Below are 25549 nucleotides of genomic sequence, written 5' to 3'. Positions count from 1 at the left end.
ATCAAGCCTATAATAGCTCTAGCAGCTCTCGCGTGAGTGAGGACGCCCACCCTTACGTGAGCAGCATATACACAAAGCCTCATCAGGGGATGTTATAAATTAATAATATCCACAAGAAAGAACAGAATACAAGTAATATTTTTAGTACTTTATTCACCAACATATATATATTCTTTATCATATAATTCTTGTCACGTTTTTCTTTTTTTCTTTATTCTTTTTAATACTTTGCTTTACTCAGCCTAGCATTAGGCTGAACAGTCACAAACACACAAGCCCCACAGGTTATCAGAAAAGGGTGGCATGCCAATACCTACATTTTAAAATAAACTTAATAAACTGTATTTTAAACAATAAAATTTAAAGGGACGGAGTGCACCCATTCAAATCCAATTATTTTTCTCTTTGTAAAAGTTTTCTAACCTGTTGGTTAGTTGGAGGGTAGCACCCATAAAAGTGGTCAAAATCAATAAAACATCACAGTCTTGCAAAATAGGACCACCATTCCCTGAAGTGAAAATTAACAGTACTGTCTCTGGTGCGGATGGAAATCTTTCTTGCTATACTTAGCAACATATTCTCAGCTGACCTGGCAAGAAAATATATGTTTAGGGTTGACTTCACACAAGTTCAAATTGCATATGTAATTTATGGCATATACATTTATAATGTATAAAATCACAAAGAAGAAAACTGTACCAAAGTACCTTCTGGCGCCAATTTAATAAAATAAACTCAATATTTATTTCTAGTATGTCTGCAGCTCTCTACTGTCAAAAGGGACTACTCTACCCTTTCAGACTAGAAAACACAAAACAAAACACAGATAGCGCTGACAGACTATAATTAAAAATAATTTTATTATCCTTTAAAAATTGGTATCACCTTATAAACCTTTTTAAATTATTTTTATATTTATATATAAACCTTAGTTACCAAAATTCACAGTATACGCATAAATAACTAATACTTTATATACATATAATCCTTCCAGTTGTTTTATAACTCTATTTTCATAAGTTATTATATATCATGCTTGTAAGTAAATTCTGGATATTGATACATTTATAACAAACTGTTGCAACAGACAGGTCTATTTACTAAGCCTCTGGTGGAGATAAAGTGGGCAGAGATAAAGCACCAGCCAATCAGCTTGTAACTGCCATGTCACAGGCTGGGTTTGAAAAATAACAGTTAGGCTGTGATTGGCTGGTACTTTATCTCCGTCCACATTATCTCCACCTGAGGCTTAGTAAATAGACCCCAGAGTCTCTTATTTCCAGCCCTCACTGCAGTGTTGATAATTAGGCACTTTGTATCCAGCTGGCAACAGATATTTCTAATGTCTATATAATGTGTCACTTTGCAGACTTTAGCCAGATTTGTTAAAAATTATGCATATAACTGAACAGTTTTTAGTAAAACTTTTCTATGCAAAGCAGCTGCTCTTTTTTAAAACATGGCCATGTTAGTTAACTTTTTAGCATGCAATGGATACCACATCCTCTTTCTGGGACATAATTTTCCTCGGCTCCCGGCTCTGGTGCTTCCCTTTCAATAAGCCATGTCTGGAGATACAGATATTGACTGAGGAAGCCGCTGATAAGCAATTTAAGTGGGGAAACGCATCTTAAAGCTTTTAAAAGGTGTTCCTAAAACCTTTTTATAGCAACCATCATCATCCTGCCTCTTAATTGGGAATATCTGTAACTCCAGACATTATATATTGTTACTAATGTTTTATAGAAATATCTCACAACTCACATATAAGCATAAATACTCGTATACCCATATGTGGCACTAAACATGCCCTTTGGGTGCAGTTAATGACATGCCCCCTCAATGGCACATTCTACTATCAACCATAATCTCCCTGAAATTACAAAAGTCAGCAAGTATGGTTATCATCATCCTCAGTGCTACCACCACAGACACCCAGCCAAATCCTAGAGGTCCGCTCACATGCTGATCATGTTGGTTATCACAGTTTTTTAAACTACTAAAATGCTTGTGAATCTGTCTCCTGCCTCTAACTAGAGAGAATATGCCAGCAAAGGATATATAAGAGAATGGTATAAGAAATGTTTATACAAAAGTGAAACATTGCCAGAACACATTATACGATTGCGCAATGAGTATGAAGATTGCAGTTCAGGGATCGTTATAGTTGTTCAACTTTGCACCTTTAGTAAACTATATGTATTTTATTCAGCACAATATTTCTGTTTCTAAAAAGCATACATTGTGGGAATGTTTATATTATTTATTGGTGATAGATGAGTAATATATTTATCTTATTTTGTTTTATAGATATCTGGTAAATGTGAAGAGAGATAAACTTGTATTATACTGCTCACAACAAGTGGAACCTGAAAAAAGTTGTCTCAACCTTTCAGACTGCTCAGTGTCTGCTGAAACACATAATGATCTGCCCACATTCTCAATCCAAAGCAATGTAAACAAGTACATGTAAGTAATGTAATGTATTGAAAAATAACTACAACTAACATAAGTGAAGACAATCTCCAGAAAGGATGGGTAAAATATTTCATACCAAGGGCCAAAATTGCAACAATAATTTAATTTCTTTGTCATATTTTTATGCCTTTTCAGTATAATTGTGCACGTTTCCTGACAGAATTAGACCTTAAGTGTTCCACATGAAATTCCTCAACTCATTTTTGTTATGTCTGGAAATCAAATCCAACCAGAGGGTAGGAGGAATTGAGCATTGTTTTGTCACCTTTGTTTAAAGATTTGAGGTTTTGCAAAATGTAAGTTTTACAAATACAGTGCAGAGTGTCACTCCACAGAAAGGTGAAGCAAAGATCTTCACATCTCTTTGAAAACCCTGTTCAGCTGTAAAACTATCTTTGCTCTAAAATTTGCATTAACATTGCCATCCCTAGTTGCAACCTAGTTGTGTTCATTACCCTAAGTGGCTTTTTTAGCAACTGGTACAACATGCATAAATATACTGTTACCTACAGCCAGAGTTGGACTGACCCACAGGGGCACAAGGACCCCCCCCCCCTCCCTGCTGGGCCCCACCCCAGGTGCCCCACCTCCTTCTCTAGGGATCAGGCTCCAGACTGTGTACTTGAATTATGCATTATACATGTGTTGCATTATACTGCACAGGACTATGGAGTATTCACTAAAGCGCATTGCTGTTATTAATCTGGCACATTATCATGATGCACTAGCAGTATTGATTGACTATATATATTAATCAAGAGGCCCAGACCATGCACTCTCTATTTGTTATCCAAGCCTCTGTGGCAGCTGGCCACACCCCCTCTGGAAACTGGCCACACCCATAAACATGTGCCCCTACCACTACATTCCCCCGGTGGGCCCTTCATGCCCCAGTACGACACTGCCTACAGCCACCTATTAAATATGCTGTAGATGGTATTTTTCTAGCACACTTTAGAAAATGAATTACATTTTATTATTAATTGTGAGGATTATCATTATGGAAGTTGTAAACCAGATGAAGTAGTGATACTATTTTTATGAATGTATATTACTACAAACTATGAAGGCTTTACATTCAAGTGGATTGGCTCAGCCTACAATAACAGAATAAGGGTTAAATAGACAATAAAATACTCTGTGTAACAGGTCTAATCAAAGGGCCAGTATTACCTGTCTGCGATGGGGTGAAGGGGGGATTTAGTATTGGAGTGGAATTCAATTGTTTGAAAAGTAAGTTGGGTGTCTGTTTTTTCCTGCCTATTAGAGAGGAAGAAACAGACACCCAACTGACTTTTCAAACAATTGAATACCCCCTTGGTCTTTAGTAGAATTGTTGCACCCACACTATCTCCACACCATAGCAGAGAGGGAAGGGTTCTTCTTCGCCAGACCCTGTATATTCACAACAGATAATGCAAAAACTTACTTTATTTATATTATCCAGGGAAGGTTATTTAAACAAGATTTCCTGAGGATATTTTAAGAAAAGGAAATGTAGCAGATAATTATTTTTAGCATTTAAATTTTTTTTCTTACCAATAAGGTAAGATGGTGTAGCGGATGGTATAATGGTTAGCATTACTGCCTCACAGCACTGAGGTCATGGGTTCGATTCCCACCATGGCCCTAACTGTGCAGCGTTTGTATATTCTCCCCGTACTTGCGTGGGTTTCCTCCGGGTACTCCGGTTTCCTCCCACAATCCCAAAAATATACTGGCAGGTTAATTGGCTCCCAACAAAATGTCTGTGTGTACATGTGGTAGGGAATATAGATTGTAAGCTCCACTGGGGCAGGGACTGATGTGAATGGGCAAATATTCTCTGTAAAGCGCTGCGGAATATGTGTGCGCTATATAAATAGCTAATAATAAATAATAATAATAAATAAGGTAAAATGACAACCAGGTTTGTATAAATAACATGTACAATAATCATCCACGGTGAAGTTCAAATTAAACAATATTACACACACTAAAGTAGATTAGGTAGTGTTATTCCTTATCGTTAATTCCCTAGTATAGGTTCACCAATGGATTAAATGTTTTTTTTATCATTAATAATATATTTACAATGACAGCATGAAACTGTGGCAATACTGTCAAAAATCAATTCACAAATATAACATTCACTAAATTTCTCTTTACTGTGAATGTAATTCAACCTTCTTATTGTCATGGGTAACTTTTGTTTTAAATAACTTCTATTAAGTAACTATCTACATCCCTAAACTGCCTAATTGTCCCAGTCACTAAAGACAGTTCTGGTCCCTAAACTGGTGTCTTGCAAGTTTGCAACCCAGTTGCATTTGAGAGTTTTTGTGTGCACGCTGTGGCCCAAAACTGTAGTGTGTTGCAATGCTGTATATATGCACTATAAGTAGCAGTAATGTCAGATACTGTACTAGAGGGTATATGTACTAAAGATTGATTTTCATTGATTAAAATCTTTCTATATTGATGTTGTGTTTCTGGGTGCTAAAACACATATGTACTAACATTTGAAATGTAATACAGGTTGAGTATCCCATATCCAAACATTCCGAAATACGGACTTTTTTGATTGAGACTGAGATAGTGAAACCTTTGTTTTTTGATGGCTCAATGTACACAAACTTTGTTTAATACACAAAGTTATTAAAAATATTGTATTACATGACCTTCAGGCTGTGTGTATAAGGTGTATATGAAACATAAATGAATTGTGTGAATGACGACACACTTTGTTTAATTCACAAAGTTATAACAAATATTGGCTAAAATGACCTTCAGGCTGTGTGTATAAGGTGTATATGAAACATAAATGAATTGTGTGAATGTAGACACACTTTGTTTAATTCACAAAGTTATAACAAATATTGGCTAAAATTACCTTCAGGCTGGGTGTATAAGGTGTATATGAAACATAAATGAATTGTGTATGTACACACTTTGTTTAATTCACAAAGTTATAACAAATATTGGCTAAAATGACCTTCAGGCTGTGTGTATAAGGTGTATATGTAACATAAATGCGTTCTGTGCTTAGACTTGGGTCCCATCACCATGATCTCTCATTATGGTATGCAATTATTCCAAAATACGGAAAAATCCCATATCCACAATACCTCTGGTCCCAAGCATTTTGGATAAGGGATACTCAACCTGTATAAAAAAAATCATCAGTTAGCACATGTGTATTATAGCCTCTGAAATACAACAGTGATTTAGATAAATAAAAAAATAAAGAAGAAATCTCGACCCATAGTAACTATACCTCTAGAAGTGGATGATGCTATGTGAAATAAATGTTACTTTATTTTCTCAACACGTCAACTATCCAAGAGGGGATTCTGCATTCACTTTAATCAGCAGTCAGCTATCAGCACCTCAGCAGAACTCTCCTCCCACTGAGAGGCAGGTCACAGGAACATGGGCTCAAGATATGGGTTGGTCACGCAGTTCCCTGCAGCACGAATCCTCACCTCCAGTCTTAATCAGCAAGTTAGTACACAGAGCTCAAAATCCCCACTCAGACGCTGTTAGTTTTAGTTCTGCTTCCTGAGGGGTGCAGCTCCTCTCCTCAGAAAGTTTCCCCACAAATTCCCCATTAGTCAGGTTGTGACTTCTTTTATATATGCTGGCTCAAAGCTTGTCGGCTTTCCCGCCTGAAGCATACAGCACCACAATGTCCCACACTGTTCCCAAGCCAGGTGCAACCATCATGATAGCATCCCAGCTGCCATGGTGACCTCTGCTTCTCACTGGATGTGGGGCTTGTAAGACACGAGCCATGTCTATAGCTGAAGGTCATACTGTAGGTTATGTCAGGGCCGAAACTAGGATTTTTGGCACCCGGGGCAAGGCAGTAGTTTGGCGCCCCCCATGCACACACACTTTGGAACCATGTCAAAAACACAGTAATAAACAGTTGGCAAAGTGACAACCAGCGCCATCAGGGTGCATCTAGCACATATTCCCTAGGAAAATGGATATGGACACAAGAAAACTAACATGCACCTCAGATACAGTATTGTGGGGGACCCTGACTGGCCAACTGCTGTAGGACTACAAAGCCCAGTATGCCAGTCAGGACCTAGGACCAATTAAAGAGGAGGTGTACCAACTTTCTGGGGAGAGTGGACATATCAGTCCTCCTGGGGAGGAGATGTCAGTCACCGGCGGTCCATGCAGCAAGTCCGTACACACAGCCAGATATGCCGATATATCTGTGGATATATTGGGCATTGGATGTGCTGCAGGGCCGTCGTTCACAGACATATCAGATACACAACTGCCGACTGGCTTGCAATATACATATCGGCCATAAAGTGTGTACTCAGCTTTAGTCTTGCTCCTCTCTGTGTCACAGGATCAGTGCATGAGTGTGGTCTGATAGTGGTTAAAGTGGGCTGGAACAGGAGGCGACTCTACCTTGCGTAATGTGTAAAAGTGGACTCTACCTGTCACGATGTGTAAAGGGGGCTCTACCTGAAGTAATGTTTAAAAGGGGGCTGTACCTAGCGTAATGTAGTAGAGGTACAGAGCACTGTTCTATAATTTTGTCTGTGAATAGCCTATACCAGTGGGCCCCAAACTTTTTTGAATCACGGTGCCTTAGAGTATCACGGCGCCCTATTATTCACGGCACCCCTAGGCCAAAAGTTTCTTATTGAGACATTTAGAAAGAAATATTAAATGAAGTAAATTGTGTTTATAGGTCATCCTTAGGGTCAGTTATGTGGTGAGGGACAAGATTTGCTTCTGTTTGTCCACATACTGTATTTTATGATTGGCAGCCACCAGCGCTGGTTTTGCCTATTACATTGACCATAAATATTATGAAATTGGTCCTAGACCACCAACCCAGGGCACCCCTGCATGTTTCCTGAGGCACACAGTTTGAGAAACACTGGCCTATACTAAACAAAGGAGGACCTGTCACAAATCTGAAAGTTCCACTTTATTCTACTTTAATGGATTTTTTGAGAAATACATTTGTGCATCAAGTTCACAGTATAGATAAGACGGGTTAGAGAAAACAATATGATGTGAATGGACATTAATATAGTATAAGTAGTATATTGATAAACTATATTGTGTTTGTTGTAAAGCAGCAAGATTGGAGGTTGAACTACTAGTTGTAGCATTGTTTTTCTCAGCTTTAATAATAATGCATAGTAAGGTGTAGTTGGCTTGCCTCAAGGACAGTGCCATTTGTTTAGAAAATGTCATATATGGAACAGAAACTGCACTGATCATTCCTTGAAAATAACACATCATTTTCAACATACCCACAAGCTGTTTCTTTCCCAGGTAATTAGAGTGTCAGGTTCAGTGTAAATATGAAACCCTCCAGGGATAAAGCATCTCTAAGTTATCTTTCATGTGATGGAAAAAAAAATATCATTACGGTATCTAAAATTGTGTTTCTGTCACAGTTTAATGATTGTGTCCTATATGGTCACATTTTGGTTGTGCAAGACAAACCGTATATTATAGTCAGTGCTTTAGGCCTTTATAAAACTGCTATTAATACTGGTAATTAAAGTGTAATTCCTTTTTCAGATTTGAAAAAAAAAAACAATCTACCATTTGAGTCTCCTTACCTTTTGTCTGGGACACCAAGACCATGTTGGAGGGGTCCCAAAGCAGGTAGTCCACCCAATGAAATAAACAATTTAGAATTAAACTGCATACAGGACCCTTTATCTGCCACATTATCTGTTCCCAATACTGCACCAATTCTGAACATTGATAAAATGGTCCCAATGTAACAATTATAGGCTGATACAGTGTTGTGACCAGGGCTGGACTGGCCAGCTGATGAATGCAGGCATGCAGAATGATGGGGCTTGCCACGAGGCCATGCCCAGTGACTTACAACATACCCCAGTGAGACGAGACTATGCCCCCTTTTTTGTGTGCGCAGTAAGTGATGGCAGGGCCAAATTGCAGCAGCACTCCTTACCTGGTTGTGACGACAACAATAGGAGTTCAAAATGGCATATCTTAAGGGGAGTAAATGGACATAGGGAGATACATTTATTAACATTTCAAATTAACTGCTAGAATGATGTACAGTTAGGCTACAAGGTACTCAAATTAAAAAGTGCTGGCATGAGATCTATTGAATCTTGGTTTGTTGTGTAAGGCTGGGTACACACTGGAATGACCAGCAATTGTTCACTGACGATTTTCCTTTGAGGCCTGAACAAGTGAGATTGAGCATACATACACTGCAATCTTGCTAATGACTGAACGATATATTACGATTCACATCGTTTGGTCGCATGCGATTTATGGTTTCTCCTGTACACACTAGAACAACCATGGTTAAGATCCCCTTAAAATTTGAATAATGGGCTCTACAGTGTACAGTGGCTGTGCTATAACTAAAGAGGAAATAGGGAAAACACAATTTTCCCTGTGCAATACTGCTGTGTGTTTGCTGAGGCTAGGTTCACCTACAGAACGCTCTACATAGTTTACTGCTGCACTTTGTTTTGCTTTGCTCTGCAAAGTGCTTCCTTACATTGGAATATGGATGCTTATTGCTTTCGAGCTGTGGCTGCCTACACTATCACTTTGGCGTCACTCTGTGATATCCAGAAGGCATGAAAGAGGAGGAGAGTGGAGAGGGCCTGATGGACCAAGGAGCGGCTGCTACAGCGAGACTCTGTCTCACATTACCTTTCTAGTGGAGATTTGTGAGAATAATCCGAACAGTTTTATCAATTTCCTTTGTATGGATGATGCCACCTTCCAGGAGTTGATGCATCTGGTGACTCCATACATTCAGAAGCAAAACACCAAGTTATGGAGGGACATTCCTGCTGAGGAGAGACTGGTGGCAACCCTACGCTTTACCTGGCTACTGGCAGGTCCCTGGATGATCTCAAGCTTGGCTCCCTCATTTCTCCACAAGCTTTGGGACACATTGTCTCTGAGACCTGCAAAGCCATTATACATGTACTAAGACAGCAATGTCTTAAGGTAAGAAAAAATTAGGAAACAGTTTTGTATTTAAACATGTATTTTCTTTAAACTCACTGTAATGTGCAGCTTATAGTTTATGGAAGAGTGCACTAGACATGTGTAGGAATTGCTTAGCAATTTTTCAAACAAGGACATTAGGTCCAAAATACAAACATTTTTTCTAGTAAGTCAACATTTTAATAAAAAACAAAAACATACAATTACTTTTTTTTACAATACCCTTTAGAAATCAATAGGGAACTTATAAACAAAATTGTGGCCATACATATAAAGGGTAAAGAGAAAAATCAGTCACCAATCAGCTCCTTTCAGAATCAGAGGTTTATGCATCAATCAGAAGTGGACCAGTGGAGAAGTTGCCTGTAGCAACCAGTTGCCTTCTACCTATCATTTACAGAGTGTACTTGTAAATTATAGGGAGGAATGGATTGATTGTTATGGGTTACTTCTCAGGCGGATCACTTCTCCGCACTGCTTGATACATAAACCCCAGCAGCTGATTGGGGACTGCTTTATGTCACTCCACTTTATAATTACTCCCCTACTGGAAGTGATGGTATTGGGGAATACTGGGGTTCTCTTCCTGGGAGCTGTACTGTATATTGTTCTGTAGATAGGTGTACTGGCGGCTTCTTGTGCAGGGTTGTACCTTGGAGTGTAGAGGTGAGGTGACTGCACAAAATGTTGTGATGGTGGTGGCGTAGCCCAGTGGTGCAAGTAGAAATATTTTCTTAGTGGTACTGAGTGGCGAAAAATGGGCGTGGTCATGTGGTGTGAGGGGGCGTGGCCACATGCTGCTAGTGGGAGTGGCTACATGACACTAGCGGCTTGAGCACACGCCAGCTCCTTTTTTTTCCCAGTGTGGAGGCAAGGCTAAAAATATATAGTAATGCCTCCAGTATAATAGAGATATAGAGTGATACCTCCCGTATAATAGAAATATATAGTAATGCCCCAATTTAATAACAATATATATTAATGCCTCTATTAAAACAGGAAAATACAGCCACTGTCACACTCCCAATAACCCTGACAAAGTGGGAAGAGCCGTCATGCTGCCAAGCACCATGGTCTTGTTGCTTTGTGGCAAGAATGACAGAGCTTCAGATGTTGGGTCCTTTCAACAGACTGATGTCCAATACTGTGAATACATCTGTTGCTGAAAGCATTAACTACCATTTGTCTTTGTGGCTTATGAGGTAGTTGCTTTAAATGAAAATGCTATGAAGCCATACCCACAAAGGACATTAACCAAAGAGAGGCAGATTTTTAATTGTAGACTTTCAAGGGTTAGGTGGATCATGGACAATGCTTTTGGAATGTTAAGCAATAGATTCCGCATTTTTTTACACAGCCATCAATCTATGTGTGGGCAAAATTGACTGCGTTGTAATGGCGTGCTGTGTGTTGCACAATTTCCTACGCCATAAATCCAACATCAAAGGCCCACTTGCACTGTTTTGCCAGATCAAGTGGAGCATGCAGAGGAGGGGGATAGATGGACACCTCTTGTATCAACTGGGACTCAATCACTGAGTGCACATGCCAAGCAGACCCGGGAGTACTACTTGGCATATTTCAATGGTGAGGGATCAGTGCCATGACAAGATGACTTTGTTAGATAATTATTAACAATACACAATTTCAAATTTTCTCATGATCAAACTTACCATCTCCATGCCACTATATACCAGGTCCTCTTCATCTTCCCCTTCTGCCACGTCTATTGAATTTAAGGAGGTACTTATTAATCAAGCAATACCATCAGGGAGGCATCTGATTGGCTCCAAATTTGTCCTGCAGAAATCCAACAACCCCAAACATACAGCCAATGTCATTAAGAACGATCTTCAGTATAAAGAAGAACAAGGAGTCCTGGAAGTGAGGATATGGCCCCCACAAAGCCCTGATCTCAACATTATCAAGTCTGTCTGGGATTACATGAAGATACAGAAGGATTTGAGCAAGCCTACATCCACAGAAGATCTGTGGTTAGTTCCCCAAGATGTTTGGAACAACCTCCCTGCTGAGTTCCTTTTTAAAACTGTGTGCAAGTATACCTAGAAGAATTGATGCTGGTTTGAAGGCAAAGTGTGTTCACACAAAATATTGATTTAGATTTCTCTTTTGTTAATTCACTTTGCATTTTGTTAATTGATAAAAAAATAAACTATTAACACTTCTACTTTTTAAAGCATTCTTACTTTGTAGCATTTTACACAGCAATGTTTCAATACACACACGTGACCATAGCAAAAAGTTCAAAGGTCAGATCCTGCATAACACATACCACAGTAAAGTATATACCAAACACTATATATGCTGCTGCTGTTGACATTGTTGCTGACGCTGAGGAACAGTGTGCTTTTGCTGAGGAATACCTGTATGCTCTGCATGACGTCCAGCATACAGAGGGCAGTAGGAGGACCTAAAGACGATGCCAAATCAGTTCGACATATTGTTTGCCACCAAACTACTAGTGATATTGCTAGGTTTGATATGCAGAACATCAAACCTAGTCTTCATCACTAGCAACCGAAGGAGCGTGCAATCACCCATACACACAAAGCAATGTACTGTATGTGATTTGTCATTATGAAATGGTAAAGCGGCCTGACAGGGGTAACACAAACACAGGCTGCTACCGCAGAGAGTATGTGGTTAATACTCAGCCTGTCGGGATCCCGGCGTTCAGGATCCAGACGCCGGAATCCCAACAGGCGGCTAAATGCCGGTGGTCAGAATCCCAACCACAGCCCTGTATTCCCACTCGGGTGGTGATGTTTGTTCAGGGCGCAAAAATATTGTCTTGCCCCGCGTGACAAATATCCTACTTTCGGCCATGGTATGGGGTAGGAAGCTCCTTCTTTTGTAACAGAGAGGCCACACCTCTTCCCTACAAAGCCATATACATATTCTGGCCAGACGCTTTCACCTTACACCTAATGTGCTTTTTAAAAAAAATAGGGCATGGGGCACGACACTTTTTCTGACACAGGGACACAAAATGTCTAGTTATGTCTCTGTGTGGAGCTCAAACATTACACATAATACTGTACACTGATCCAACTTGCTTCACCTGCCAGACAAGGTGTTTTACAAGGTGGAAACAATTCTACTCTTCATTATTAGTGATCTGTACAAATAAATTGTTATCTGCACTTTTCTGCTTTCATTGAGTACTTGCCTATTATAATGACACTAGGAAGGCTGATATTCGGTTAGGACCCCTTTGGCTAGCTGTGCAGACCAGTGTATTGGAGAAATATGATGTACGAATAATGCTGTTTCTCATGGGGACCCATAGGGGCTGAGGAGTCAGGCTTTTGCAGTACAGAGAATACCACAACTGGGTTACAGCTAAGAGGTGCTGTGTTAGCGGCGCAGGAGGGATTAGTGTCTGATCTGATGTTTGATTTTATTAATGGGGGAGGGGACAGTGGGTGTGCAATCGTAGGGGCCCAGTGCTTACAATGCTGTTAAGATGGCCTTGACTAGTGAATGTGCTACCACTTGAAATCTATTGATGCAGATTTACAGTGATAAAGATATAGCTTACACAGGGCCGCCTTTTCATATGAGCTCAATGGGCACTTGCTCAAGGGCCCCAGGAGTATAAGGGCCCTAGGCTGATAGCTGAGGGTCCCCTCTTTCTAGGGGTACCAGATTTTTGAAAATCGGCCCTAGGGAACCAGAGATATCCGACTTCAAAGCAGTGGTTCCCATCCAAGCCCGTTAATTGCTCTTCCCAGCCAGATATCTCAGGTTCTGTCTGACTTAGAGTTTTTATGATGGTAAACTCCAAAAGCTGTGAGTCTCTCCTTTTGGTGGACACTGGTAGCTTGTCTCTACTATTGCCAGAACCAGAGATATCAGCCTTCAAGCAGCTGGTCCTTGCACCAGCTCCACTTGCCTAATATACAGTTTTATATATTCGTTGGTGGATTGCTTTGGCTCCTGAACTCTGATCCCCAAGTCCCCAGTACTCTCTAGTTTGTTATCCCATTCAAAGCTAAGAAATCAAGTCCAGGAACTTGAGATATCTAAGGTCAAGCAAGCTGCCCTCCCAACAGAAAATGATGAATATTAAGCCCACTCCACTATCCACCCCTCCCCTACATATTAATTAAACACCCCCTACCACCCTGGAAGTCATGTACCTGGGCCCCTTTGTTCAGCCCAATGCCCCCTTCTAAAGTTAGTGTTCTCCCTCCTGCCCCATCTCCCACCATCTGTGCAGTATAGGAGTAATTAGCAGGAATCACTGCTCCAGGTCCTACATGCTGAGCAGAAGATAAAACACCCCCTGATAGCTCCCCCCACCCCTACCACTGGAGCATGGGTAGGGGCCCCAGTGCATTGCTGTGCCCAGGGGCCTACACTGCTGTTAAGACGGCCCTGAGCTTACATGAATGCCAGAATTATGTCACATTTGGACATACTGATCTCATCGCTCAGTTAACCCCAATGTAAATAAGGGTGTTTTCATATGAATACCCCCTTTTCCTACATTGCCTAAATTTTGCCCTGCACTAGGGACTATGGGGGTGATTCAGACCTGATCGTAGATGTGATAAATTTAGCACATCTATGATCAGCTTCCCTGACATGAGAGGGGATGCCCAGCACAGGGCTAGTCTGCCCCACATGTCACGCCCTGCCCCATTGCACAAGTACAAAAGCAACACACAGCAGTGATACTTTTGTACTGGTAGCATAGCTCCCCACCAGCGCAATTCCTGCGCGCTGGCAGGGAGCTACTTATCGCTGCTCGGGTCACATCGGCTGCGTGTGACGTCAAGCAGCCGCCGCGGTCCGCCCCCCCAACGGTCTGGGCACACCTGTGTTGCTCAGACCGTGCCCCCTAACCAGCGGCCAAACACCGCCGGCCTGCCCACTCCCGCCCAGCGACCGCCTCTGCCTGTCAATCAGGCAGAGGCGATCCCAGGGCAAAGACAACCGTCAGTTGTCTGGCATGTGCCGGCGCACTGCGACACCAGCGCATGCGCAGTTCAGACCTGATCGCTGCTGTGCGAATTAGCCCCTATATATGTAGACATAGTTTATTATTATGAAGGATATGAGCTGACAAAGGTAACTGTCACTGGTCTTTTGACTGTTGTTGTATATCCTATTATTGTAGTTTTCTAGAAAAGGCCATTCTATCAAAGATGTCATTCTCTGATCCTAATAATGTCAACATGTGCCTTCTCATTAGGCTACAAGCACAAGCTACTGTACTGTATCGTGCAAAAGATATCACACTTCAGGTAGATTGTCAATCCGACACTACAGTGAAAAGAAAACAAATAACAGAACAGTAATAAATTGTGGTTTCTGCAAGTAGAGTTACTAACATCATTAGCAAATCTAGTCGGATAACAAGATCATTATATATTTTCATCACTTAATATTTCAATTGTAGAAATATGACGGGAGCTTAGTGTAAATGGTCTCCTGGGGGCTCTTGGCTTTAAGCAACGGGAAGGGAGGTTACAGTGTACAGGACATCCCCTTTGGCTTGATCTCTGAATAGAAAATTAATATGCTTGCAGACTTTGAATCAGACCTCCAAGCCATCCCTATTTTGGAGGGGCCGTTCCACTGTCCCGACGGTGGAATGCAGTGTACCATGGGTGGGAAGGTGGAGAGGTCTCTATCAGCTGCACTCAGCATAGCAAAGCCAGTGGTGCAAGTACGCAGGTATGCTCGGGAATGGAGTACCCTTAAGAGTTTGGCAGCAGGTGACTGCCATTACCGCAATTATAATGCGCTGCCAAGCGTCAAGACAGCAAGCAGCATGACGACGCCTCACACTTTGTCAAGGATACAGGGAGGGGGACAGTGACGTCATGAGATCGCATCACACTTCCTCTCCTTGCGGCCATGGCTGGCATGAAGAGAGGAGCCTGGGGACTGGGCTGGGTGTCTTTTCCTGCAGTGTCCAGCTGTTTCCCTTCACTCGGCTCGAGTGAAGCATCGGCACTGAGGGCTTTTGTTCTTCACTGGCTGGGCTGCTGGGCATGTCTCTGGCTTCAGTGTGTGGGGTAGTGAATTCTTTTGTATAATGTGGGACACTAATACAGTATATATTTCTATTATTATGGGAGCATTACTATATATTTCTTTTGTAATGTGGGACACTACTATATATGTCTATTATTATGTGTCATGATCCGGGTTAACAGCTCCCTTTATTTACCTGCTAAGTGCCTTCTGAGACTGGCCCAGCGTTCCAGGCCCGGATTCCACCTGCGCTGTCTGCGTGCAGCACGCTGCATGTCTGTGTCTCAAGGTACTTCTCTGTGATCACAGCAGCGCTTACATGGCAACATCATATTAAGCATTCATCTATTCAAAGTATGGCGTCTCCTGCCTCTGCGGCCTCCGCCGCCATTACTGCCAATTCTCACATGTGGAATACAAACAGACTTTCCCTCCAGTTTCAAACATGGGCGCAGTCATATTTGTTTTGCATCACATGTTGTTTTCAGCCTATCCGCTGCAGTCTGGACTCTGTGTAATTATCATAGGTGTGCGCAGGGGGGGTTCCTGGTGCGCACAGGCACCCCCTAATGTCCGGCACCCCTATCTCACATGCCTGATGCAGCGATCGCCGAGCAGGCTGATTACTGTCCCCTCTGCGCTGCACCCTGTCAGGACTGTATTACTGACCGGATGCCTGGGTTAATCAAGGGTGCCACTGCCACCGGCTTTCAAACTCTTGGCTCCACTTCCATGTACAAAAACAGCGTGATGTGATGTGATTACGTCATGCTGCTTGCACTCCCACCCACCACACCCGCCACATGCCCACCTCTCTCATTCTATGCTATGCCAACGCCAGCCACTGATGAGGATCAGCATGCAGCCAGCGATCCTCTTAGGAAGACAAATTCAATACTGGCAGGCGGTGGGCAGCAGCATTGACACATCACTCGTTTTTCCAGCAGCAGCAGCAGTAGTAGTCTGCGACTGTCAGTGTCAGTGAGTTACTGCAGCTTGCAGGGGAAAGAGAAGGGGAGCCAGACCAGGCTGAGGAGGAGCAGTGTAATTGCAGTGAGTGCCATCAGGGGTGTTTGTTTGGTGCACACCACAATATCTGACAATGTATCTGCTTTATTAGGATTGGTACAAGGGTGGTATTTTATATTGCGTTGACCGTCAATAGATGGTGCTAGACACGCCCAAAAGGTGGTGCTAGACACACCCCTACGACGGTGCACCCCCTAATAAAATGTGCTGCGCACGCCTATGGTAATTATCCAGCCTATCCCTGCTCACCAGCTGGTATAAATATCCTGTTCCAGGGCTGGATAATCGTCAGTGCTTTGGTTGTCAATCCTGCAAACATGTCTCTCCTGTTTGGTGAATTCTCAGCTTGACTTTCCAGTAATTCCAACTCCTGTGATTCAGCTTCTCCAAAAAGACCGGCACCAATCACCATCCTATGGTGCAGCCTGACTCCGGCAGTGTTCCAGCCCTGCTACCTGGCTTCCTACTGCAATCCTGATACCAGCTTCCAGCACAGGTTCTATCCTGCCTCCAGCTTCCAGCGGTATCCTGACATTGTTATTGTTTCCAGTCACCTACAGCATCGCACTCTAGCTTCTGTGGTAAAGTGTCACTGGCTTCCAGCTTCCAGCGTGTCACCCACATCGCTTTCAGCTTCCAGCAGTGATTGATCTTACCATCTGCCTACAGCGTTGCTTCATATCATCTCCAGCGGTATTCCTATAGCGCTCTGCACTACTGCATCGCTCTCTAGCTTCACAGTACATTTGTCACTGGCTTCCAGCTTCCAGCGTTCCGTCGCTTCCAGCTTCCAGCAGGGTTGGGTGTTACCATCTGTCTTCAGCGGTGCTTCATCTAATCTCCAGTGGTATTCATATATCGTCCTGCATACCATACCACACAACATCGGACCACAGTATCTATCGATGCTCACCATCGAACTGTTGCTCTTCTGGTGAGTTCAGTGCATCTTTCCTCACACCAGTTCCGTCTGGTAGTCTCTGGCAATCCTGTGTACATCATTTCAACCTCAGTGTATCAGTGCCTATCCCAAACTCCTGTTTACCACCTACTGTGCAGTACTTGCCGTTCCTCATTACAGCGGTTAAATGTGGCCATGGACTTTCCAAATTCGGATATTGGCAAGGACTTTACCATCTTGTTCTGCATAGCCACAGTCTCAAATACCACTTGCATTCCCAGGAACTGTACTGCATTTTTTATTCTGCACTCACTGTTGATGATATCTCATTGCCAAGAGTTATACTGTGTATTCAATAAACTGACTGCTATAATTTTACTCTGTAGTTGTGGTCACGCCTTCGGGTTCAAAGTATCTAATCATGCTGCATGTCTAGGAATCTAATCTCACCTCCACGGTTCACCTACACACCAGCCCCTACAACTGAGGCTTCCCCCAGTCAACCTCAACCCTCAGTTGTGACATTATGGGAGCATTACTATATATTTCTTTTGTAATGTGGGACACTACTATGTACAGTATGTCTATTATTATGGGAGCATTACTATGTATTTCTATTGTAATGTGGGACACTACTATATATGTTTATTATTGTGGAGGCATTATTATATATTTTTATTGTAATGTGGGACACTACTATATATTTCTATTATACCAGGGGCACTGCTACAGTATATATTCCCTTTATAATTGGGGCATAACTATGTATTTTTATTAAATTGGGGACATTACAATATATTTCTATTACACTAGAGGCAGTACTATATATTTCTAGCCTTGCCTCCAGAGTGCAAATAAAAAGGGACGATGCTGTGTGGCTGCACACCTCGTGTAATGTAGCCACCCCCCCTAGTGTCATGCGGTCATGCCCCCTCATGACATGTGACTAGGCCAATTTTTTGGCACACTCAGTACCACTAAGAAAATATTTCTACTTGCACCACTGAGCAAAGCAGCAGTAAAGAGACTGTCGCCAAACCAACAACTTGGGAAACACAATGCACACCTGCAGTGTTATGCAAAGCAGGAGCATGAGGTATAACAATGCCCCCACTTTTTGTGCACACAGCTTAGGCACATCCACAAAGTCCCAATCTTCAACTCCCAAATGTTGGGAGGCATGTTTAAAGTAGAGATGTGCACCGGAAATATTTCGGGTTTTGTGTTTTGGTTTTGGATTTGGTTCCGCGGCCGTGTTTTGGATTCGGACATGTTTTGGCAAAACCTCCCTGAAAATTTTTGGTCAGATTCGGGTGTGTTTTGGATTCGGGTGTTTTTTTTTCAAAAACCCCTCAAAAACAGCTTAAATCATAGAATTTGGGGGTAATTTTAACCCTATGGTATTATTAACCTCAATAACCACAATTTCCACTCATTTCCAGTCTATTCTGAACACCTCACACCTCACAATACTATTTTTAGTCCTAAAATTTGCACCGAGGTCGCTGGATGACTAAGCAAAGCGACCCAAGAGGGCGGCACAAACACCTGGTTCATCTAGGAGTGGCACTGCAGTGTCAGACAGGATGGCACTTAAAAAAATTGGCCCCGAACAGCACATGATGCAAACAATAGAGAAAAAGAGGTGCACTGCGGTCGCTGGACGGCTAAGCTAAGCGACACAAACACCTCAATATCACAGGAATTATTCGTTCTAATCAATGGTATTATTGGTCCAAATCACTGGAAGAAAATGACAAAATCACTGGAATTATTCGTTCAAATCAATGGTATTATTGGTCCAAATCACTGGAAGAAAAAGACAAAATCACAGGAATTATTCTTTCCAATCAATGGTATTATTGGTCCAAATCACTGGAAGAAAATGACAAAATCACTGGAATTATTCGTAAACATTTGTAGAAAGTCGCTGCTTTCTGATTACAGAAATGCTCAGATATTCCTGCGAATCCACAATCCCGTCCCAGAGGAAAAAGAAACTGAGAAACCGTTGTTTGAGAACGTTTGTTCTCTTTCCCTTACAAAGGAACAAACCACTTTCCAAGAAGACTGATGTTTTTGGGATTATGGAGATATAATGTTTTTGAATATAAATCCTAAAGCAGGTGGTGTATTAGAGCAAAAGAGTGCAAGAGACCAGCCATGCAGTTTCTGAAATATTATGACAAAATGTTACTGTATTTCATAAGCACTCATTCCTAACTCTGCTAAGTTCTGTTTGGTATGCTGTATCTGGCTTCCATGAGGCAGTTGTCCATTATTTCAGCTTCCATTGACCTTTTTGAAAGCGGTAGAAGTTATCGATTCTTTTTTTTTTTTTCCCCCTATTTTTAATTTTCTCCTGCATAGCCCAGTAAAATGTTGCAATGTTAAGTATTGACTTGTGCCTTCTGGGGGTCCACTTCTTCACCAAACCCAGCCAAATCTCATCCTAACTCTCTGTTCCACGTTCTGTATGTACCGCATCTGTGTCACCCATGTCTGTCTACCCCTCCCCTTTAGATTGTAAGCTCTCACGAGCAGGGCCCTCTTCCCTCATGTGATTATCCTTTTCTTACTTTAATAATCTTCAACTGTACCACATCCAGCAGTCTTCTGACACCTGATACTTATTCCAGTGTCATCTGCTGATGTAACTATGTTTATTTACCCTGTACTTGTCCTATACTGTTATCAACTGTAAATTGCTGTTTTCCTGTTTGATTATTTATGTACTCTGTAATTGGGCGCTGCGGAACCCTTGTGGCGCCATATAAATAAAGGATAATAATAATAATAATAATATACGGTGTATAATCCCCAGGTGTATCTCACACATCACACAGTACAGTATATAGGGTGTATAATCCCCAGGTGTATCTCACACATCGCTCAGTACAGATTACAGGATGTATAATCACCAGGTGTATAACACACATCGCACAGTATAGTATATAGGGTGTATAATTCCAAGGTGTATCTCACACATCGCTCAGTACAGTATACAGGGTGTATAATCACCAGGTGTATCACAAACGTTGCACAGTACAGTATACAAGGTGTATAATCCCCAGGTGTATCTCACACATAAAACAGTACAGTATATAGGGTGTATAATCCCCAGGTGTATCTCACACATCGCTCAGTAAAGATTACAGGATGTATAATCACCAGGTGTATAACACACATCGCACAGTACAGTATATAGGGTGTATAATCCCAAGGTGTATCTCACACATCGCTCAGTACAGTATACAGGGTGTATAATCACCAGGTGTATCACAATCGTTGCACAGAACAGTATACAGGGTGTATAATCCCCAGGTGTATAGCACACAGTACAGTATATAGGGTGTATAATCCCCAGGTGTATCTCACACATCGCTCAGTACAGATTACAGTACGTATAATCACCAGGTGTATAACACACATCGCACAGTACAGTATATAGGGTGTATAATCCCAAGGTGTGTCTCACACATCGCTCAGTACAGTATACAGGGTGTATAATCACCAGGTGTATCACAAACGTTGCACAGTACAGTATACAGGGTGTATAATCCCCAGGTGTATCTCACACATCACACAGTACAGTATATAGGGTGTATAATCCCCAGGTGTATCTCACACATTGCTCAGTACAGATTACAGGATGTATAATCACCAGGTGTATAACACACATCGCACAATACAGTATATAGGGTGTATAATCCCAAGGTGTATCTCACACATCACTCAGTACAGTATACAGGGTGTATAATCACCAGGTGTATCTCACACATCGCTCAGTACAGATTACAGGATGTATAAAATCACCAGGTATATAACACACGTCGCACAGTACAGTATACATACTGGTCACAACAATGCAGCAGATATTGAGCACTGATCAGGATACTAGAAGTGATACAGAGCTGCAAGATACAGCAATGGCCTACTGTACTGTACTGTACTATATGTATACTGCTGGTCACCAAAATGCTGCACTGTCCTATATACTGCTCACAATAATGCAGCACAGAGATAGTATACTTGACACAGAGCTGCAAGATACAGCAATGGCCTACTGTACTGTACTATATATGTATACTGCTGGTCACCAAAATGCTGCACTGTCCTACTATATACTGCTCACAATAATGCAGCACAGAGATAGTATACTTGACACAGAGCTGCAAGATACAGCAATGGCCTACTGTACTGTCCTACTATATACTGCTCACAATAATGCAGCACAGAGATAGTATACTTGACACAGAGCTGCAAGATACAGCAATGGCCTACTGTACTGTACTATATATGTATACTGCTGGTCACCAAGATGCTGCACTGTTCTACTATATACTGCTCACAATAATGCAGCACAGAGATAGTATACTTGACACAGAGCTGCAAGATACAGCAATGGCCTACTGTATTGTACTACTATAATTATATACTGGTGGTCCCCAGTCCCCACAATGCAGCACACTGAGCACAGATATTTGCAGCACACTGAGCACAGATATGGAGCGTTTTCAGGCAGAGAACGTAGATATTTTCAGCACACTGAGCACAGATATTTGCAGCACACTGAGCACAGATTATGGAGCTTTTCAGGGAGAGAACGCAGCCACATCCTCTCCGTTCAATCTCCAATGCACGAGTGAAAATGGCGGCGACGCGCGGCTCTTTATATAGAATACGAATCTCGCGAGAATCCGACAGCGGGATGATGATGTTCGGGCACGTTCAGGTTAACCGAGCAAGGCGGGAAGATCCAAGGCTGCCTCGGAACCGTGTAAAATAGGTGAAGATCAGGGTTCGGATCTCGGAGAACCGAACACGCTCATCTCTAGTTTAAAGTGCATTGATCAATGAACCTACATTCCTCAAGATCTACCTGCAAAAAGCTAATTTTCCATAGCAGCTTTTAGCGATCTGAAATTCTGAGGTTGGTCAGTCATTCTGGGAATTAAGCTTTTTTGCATAGTTCAATAGTTTAGGTAAATGTATCAATTTAGTTATGGAGATTGCAGCACCTAAACGGGGGCATAGCATAGAAAATTCTGATCTTTCACCTACGTATGTCTGTGAAATGTTATCGAGGGCTTCAGGGGAGCAGAGAACACATTGCAGAGCCAAATCATGGCAAACATTCAACTCTCGCTGAGAATTGTGTGGGCAATTAGCGTAGCCTGAAAAGGTCAGATTCAGCACAGTGCATCCCTCTCCATCCAATATTATTTTTCTGCAACCAGATATACTTGTGAACTGAAAAATTACAATGTATTTCAGCAAATTTTACAGCCTACTTCATATTTTTCCATCAGCAATGCTGGGACAGTAAATCACTGCCAGTTCTATTACATAAATGATCAATATTTACATATGAAGTTTAATATTACAGTTTCTTTCTATTGGGCACTAAATGGCTTAAAAGTAGAGATGTGCAGCGGGCATTTTTCGGTTTTTGTGTTCTGGTTTTGGATTCGGTTCCGCAGTCGTGATTTGGATTCGGACTCGTTTTGGCAAAACCTCCCTTAAGAATTTTTGTCGGATTCGGGTGTTTTTTTTTATTTTAAAAACCCTCAAAAACAGCTTAAATCATAGAATTTGGGGTAATTTTGATCCTATAGTATTATTAACCTCAATAACCATAATTTCCACTCATTTCCAGTCTCTTCTGAACACCTCACACCTCACAATACTATTTTTAGTCCTAAAATTTGCACCAAGGTCGCTGGATCACTAAGCTAAGCGACCTAAGTGGGCGGCACAAACACCTGGCCCATCTAGGAGTGGCACTGCAGTGTCAGACAGGATGGCACTTAAAAAAATAGTCCCCAAACCGCACATGATGCAAAGATAAATAAATAAAAAAAGAGGTGCAAGATGGAATTGTCCTTGGGCCCTCCCACCCACTCCCACCCACCCTTATGTTGTATAAACAGGACATGCACACTTTAACAAACCCATCATTTCAGCGACAGGGTCTGCCACACGACATGACTCGTTGTTTTGGGCCCCCACCAAAAAAGAAGCAATCAATCTCTCCTTGCACAAACTGGCTCTACAGAGGCAGGATGTCCACCTCCTCCTCATCATCCGATTCCTCTCCTCTTTCACTGTGTACATCCCCCTCCTCACAGAGTATTAATTCGTCCCCACTGGAATCTACCATCACAGGTCCCTGTGTACTTTCTGGAGGCAATTGCTGGTAAATGTCTCCACGGAGGAATTGATTATAATTAATTTTGATGAACATCATCTTCTCCACATTTTCTGGAAGTAACCTCCTACGCCGATCGCTGACAAGGTTACTGGCTGCACTAAACACTCTTTCGGAGTACACACTGGAGGGGGAGCAACTTAGGTAAAATAAAGCCAGTTTGTGCAAGGGCCTCCAAATTGCCTCTTTTTCCTGCCAGTAGACATGCCTACTTGGATGCTGTCACTCATATAATCCTCCATCATTCTTTCAATGGTGACAGAATCATATGCAGTGACAGTAGACGACATGTCAGTAATCATTGGCAGGTCTTTCAGTCCGGACCAGATGTCAGCTATCGCTCCAGACTGCCCTGCATCACCGCCAGCGGGTGGTTTTGGAAATGTTATCCTTTTCCTGGCAGCTCCAGTGGTGGGAGAAAATGAAGGAGGAGCTGTTGGCGGGTCACGTTCCGCTTGACTTGACAATTGTTTCACCAGCAGGTCTTTGAACATCTGCAGACTTGTGTCTGTCGGAAAGAGAGATACAACATAGGTTTTAAACCTAGGATCGAGCATGGTGGCCAAAATGTAGTGCTCTGATTTCAACAGATTAACCACCCATGAATCCTGGTTAAGCGAATGAAGGGCTCCATCCACAAGTCCCACATGCCTAGCGGTATTGATCCGTTTTAGCTCCTCCTTCAATCTCTCCAGCTGCTTCTGCAAAAGCCTGATGAGGGGAATGACCTGACTCAGGCTGGCAGTGTCTGAACTGACTTCACGTGTGGCAAGTTCAAAGGGTTGGAGAACCTTGCACAATGTTGAAATCATTCTCCACTGCGCTTGAGTCAGGTGCATTCCCCCTCCTTTGCCTATATCGTAGGCAGATGTATAGGCATGAATGGCCTTTTGCTACTCCTCCATCCTCTGAAGCATATAGAGGGTTGAATTCCACCTCGTTACCACCTCTTGCTTCAGCTGATGGCAGGGCATGTTCAGGAGTGTTTGCTGGTGCTCCAGTCTTCGGCACACGGTGGCTGAATGCCGAAAGTGTCCCGCAATTCTTCGGGCCACCAACAGCATCTCTTGAAGGCCCCTGTCGTTTTATTTAAAATTCTGCACCACCAAATTCATTGTATGTGCAAAACATGGGATGTGCTGGAATTTGCCCACGTGTAATGCACGCACAATATTGGTGGCGTTGTCCGATGTCACAAATCCCCAGGAGAGTCCAATTGGGGTAAGCCAATCTGCGATGATGTTCCTCAGTTTGGGTAAGAGGTTGTCAGCTGTGTGCCTCTTATGGAAAGCAGTGATACAAAGCTTAGCCTGCCTAGGAACGAGTTGGCGTTTGCGAGATGCTGCTACTGGTGCCGCCGCCGCTGCTGCTGTTGCTGTGGGTGGCAATACATCTACCCAGTGGGCTGTCACAGTCATATAGTCCTTAGTCTGCCCTGCTCCACTTGTCCACATGTCCGTGGTTAAGTGGACAGTGGGTACAACTGCATTTTTTAGGACACTGGTGACTCTTTTACTGACGTCTGTGTACATTCTCGGTATCGCCTGCATAGAGAAGTGGAACCTAGATGGTATTTGGTACCGGGGGCACACTACCTCATGACATTCTCTAAGTCCCTGTGAACTAACGCAGATACCGGACGCACGTCTAACACCAACATAGTTGTCAAGGCCTGAGTTATCCGCTTTGTAACAGGATGACTGCTGTGATATTTCATCTTCCTCGCAAAGGACTGTTGGACTGTCAATTGCTTACTGGAAGTAGTGCAAGTGGTCTTCCGACTTCCCCTCTGGGATGACGATCGACTCCCAGCAGCAACAACAGCAGCGCCAGCAGCAGTAGGCGTTACACTCAAGGATCCATCAGAGGAATCCCGGTTAGGAGAGGACTCATCCTGCAGGCCATGTCACTGGCAAGTCTGACTATTGGCATTCCTGTCTAAGGAG

General features: G+C 42.5%; 1 protein-coding gene across 2 annotated transcripts in view; it reads left to right on the top strand.

Annotated features, from left to right (window-relative positions):
- LOC135055222 (formin-I-like) overlaps nt 1-25549 on the top strand; it is a 383943-nt gene that overhangs the window by 199405 nt on the left and 158989 nt on the right. For both annotated transcript variants that reach the window (XM_063959022.1, XM_063959023.1), the window contains exon 5: nt 2311-2469. In XM_063959022.1, coding sequence (XP_063815092.1) covers nt 2311-2469 — 159 coding nt within the window. The remainder of the gene's footprint in view (nt 1-2310; nt 2470-25549) is intronic.

The sequence above is a fragment of the Pseudophryne corroboree genome, chromosome 3 (genome assembly GCF_028390025.1).
Source record: "Pseudophryne corroboree isolate aPseCor3 chromosome 3, aPseCor3.hap2, whole genome shotgun sequence".
Classification (NCBI taxonomy): Eukaryota; Metazoa; Chordata; class Amphibia; order Anura; family Myobatrachidae; genus Pseudophryne; species Pseudophryne corroboree.
The sequence above is the reverse complement of the archived record's forward strand: the minus strand, read 5'-3'. Positions and strand labels throughout refer to the sequence as shown.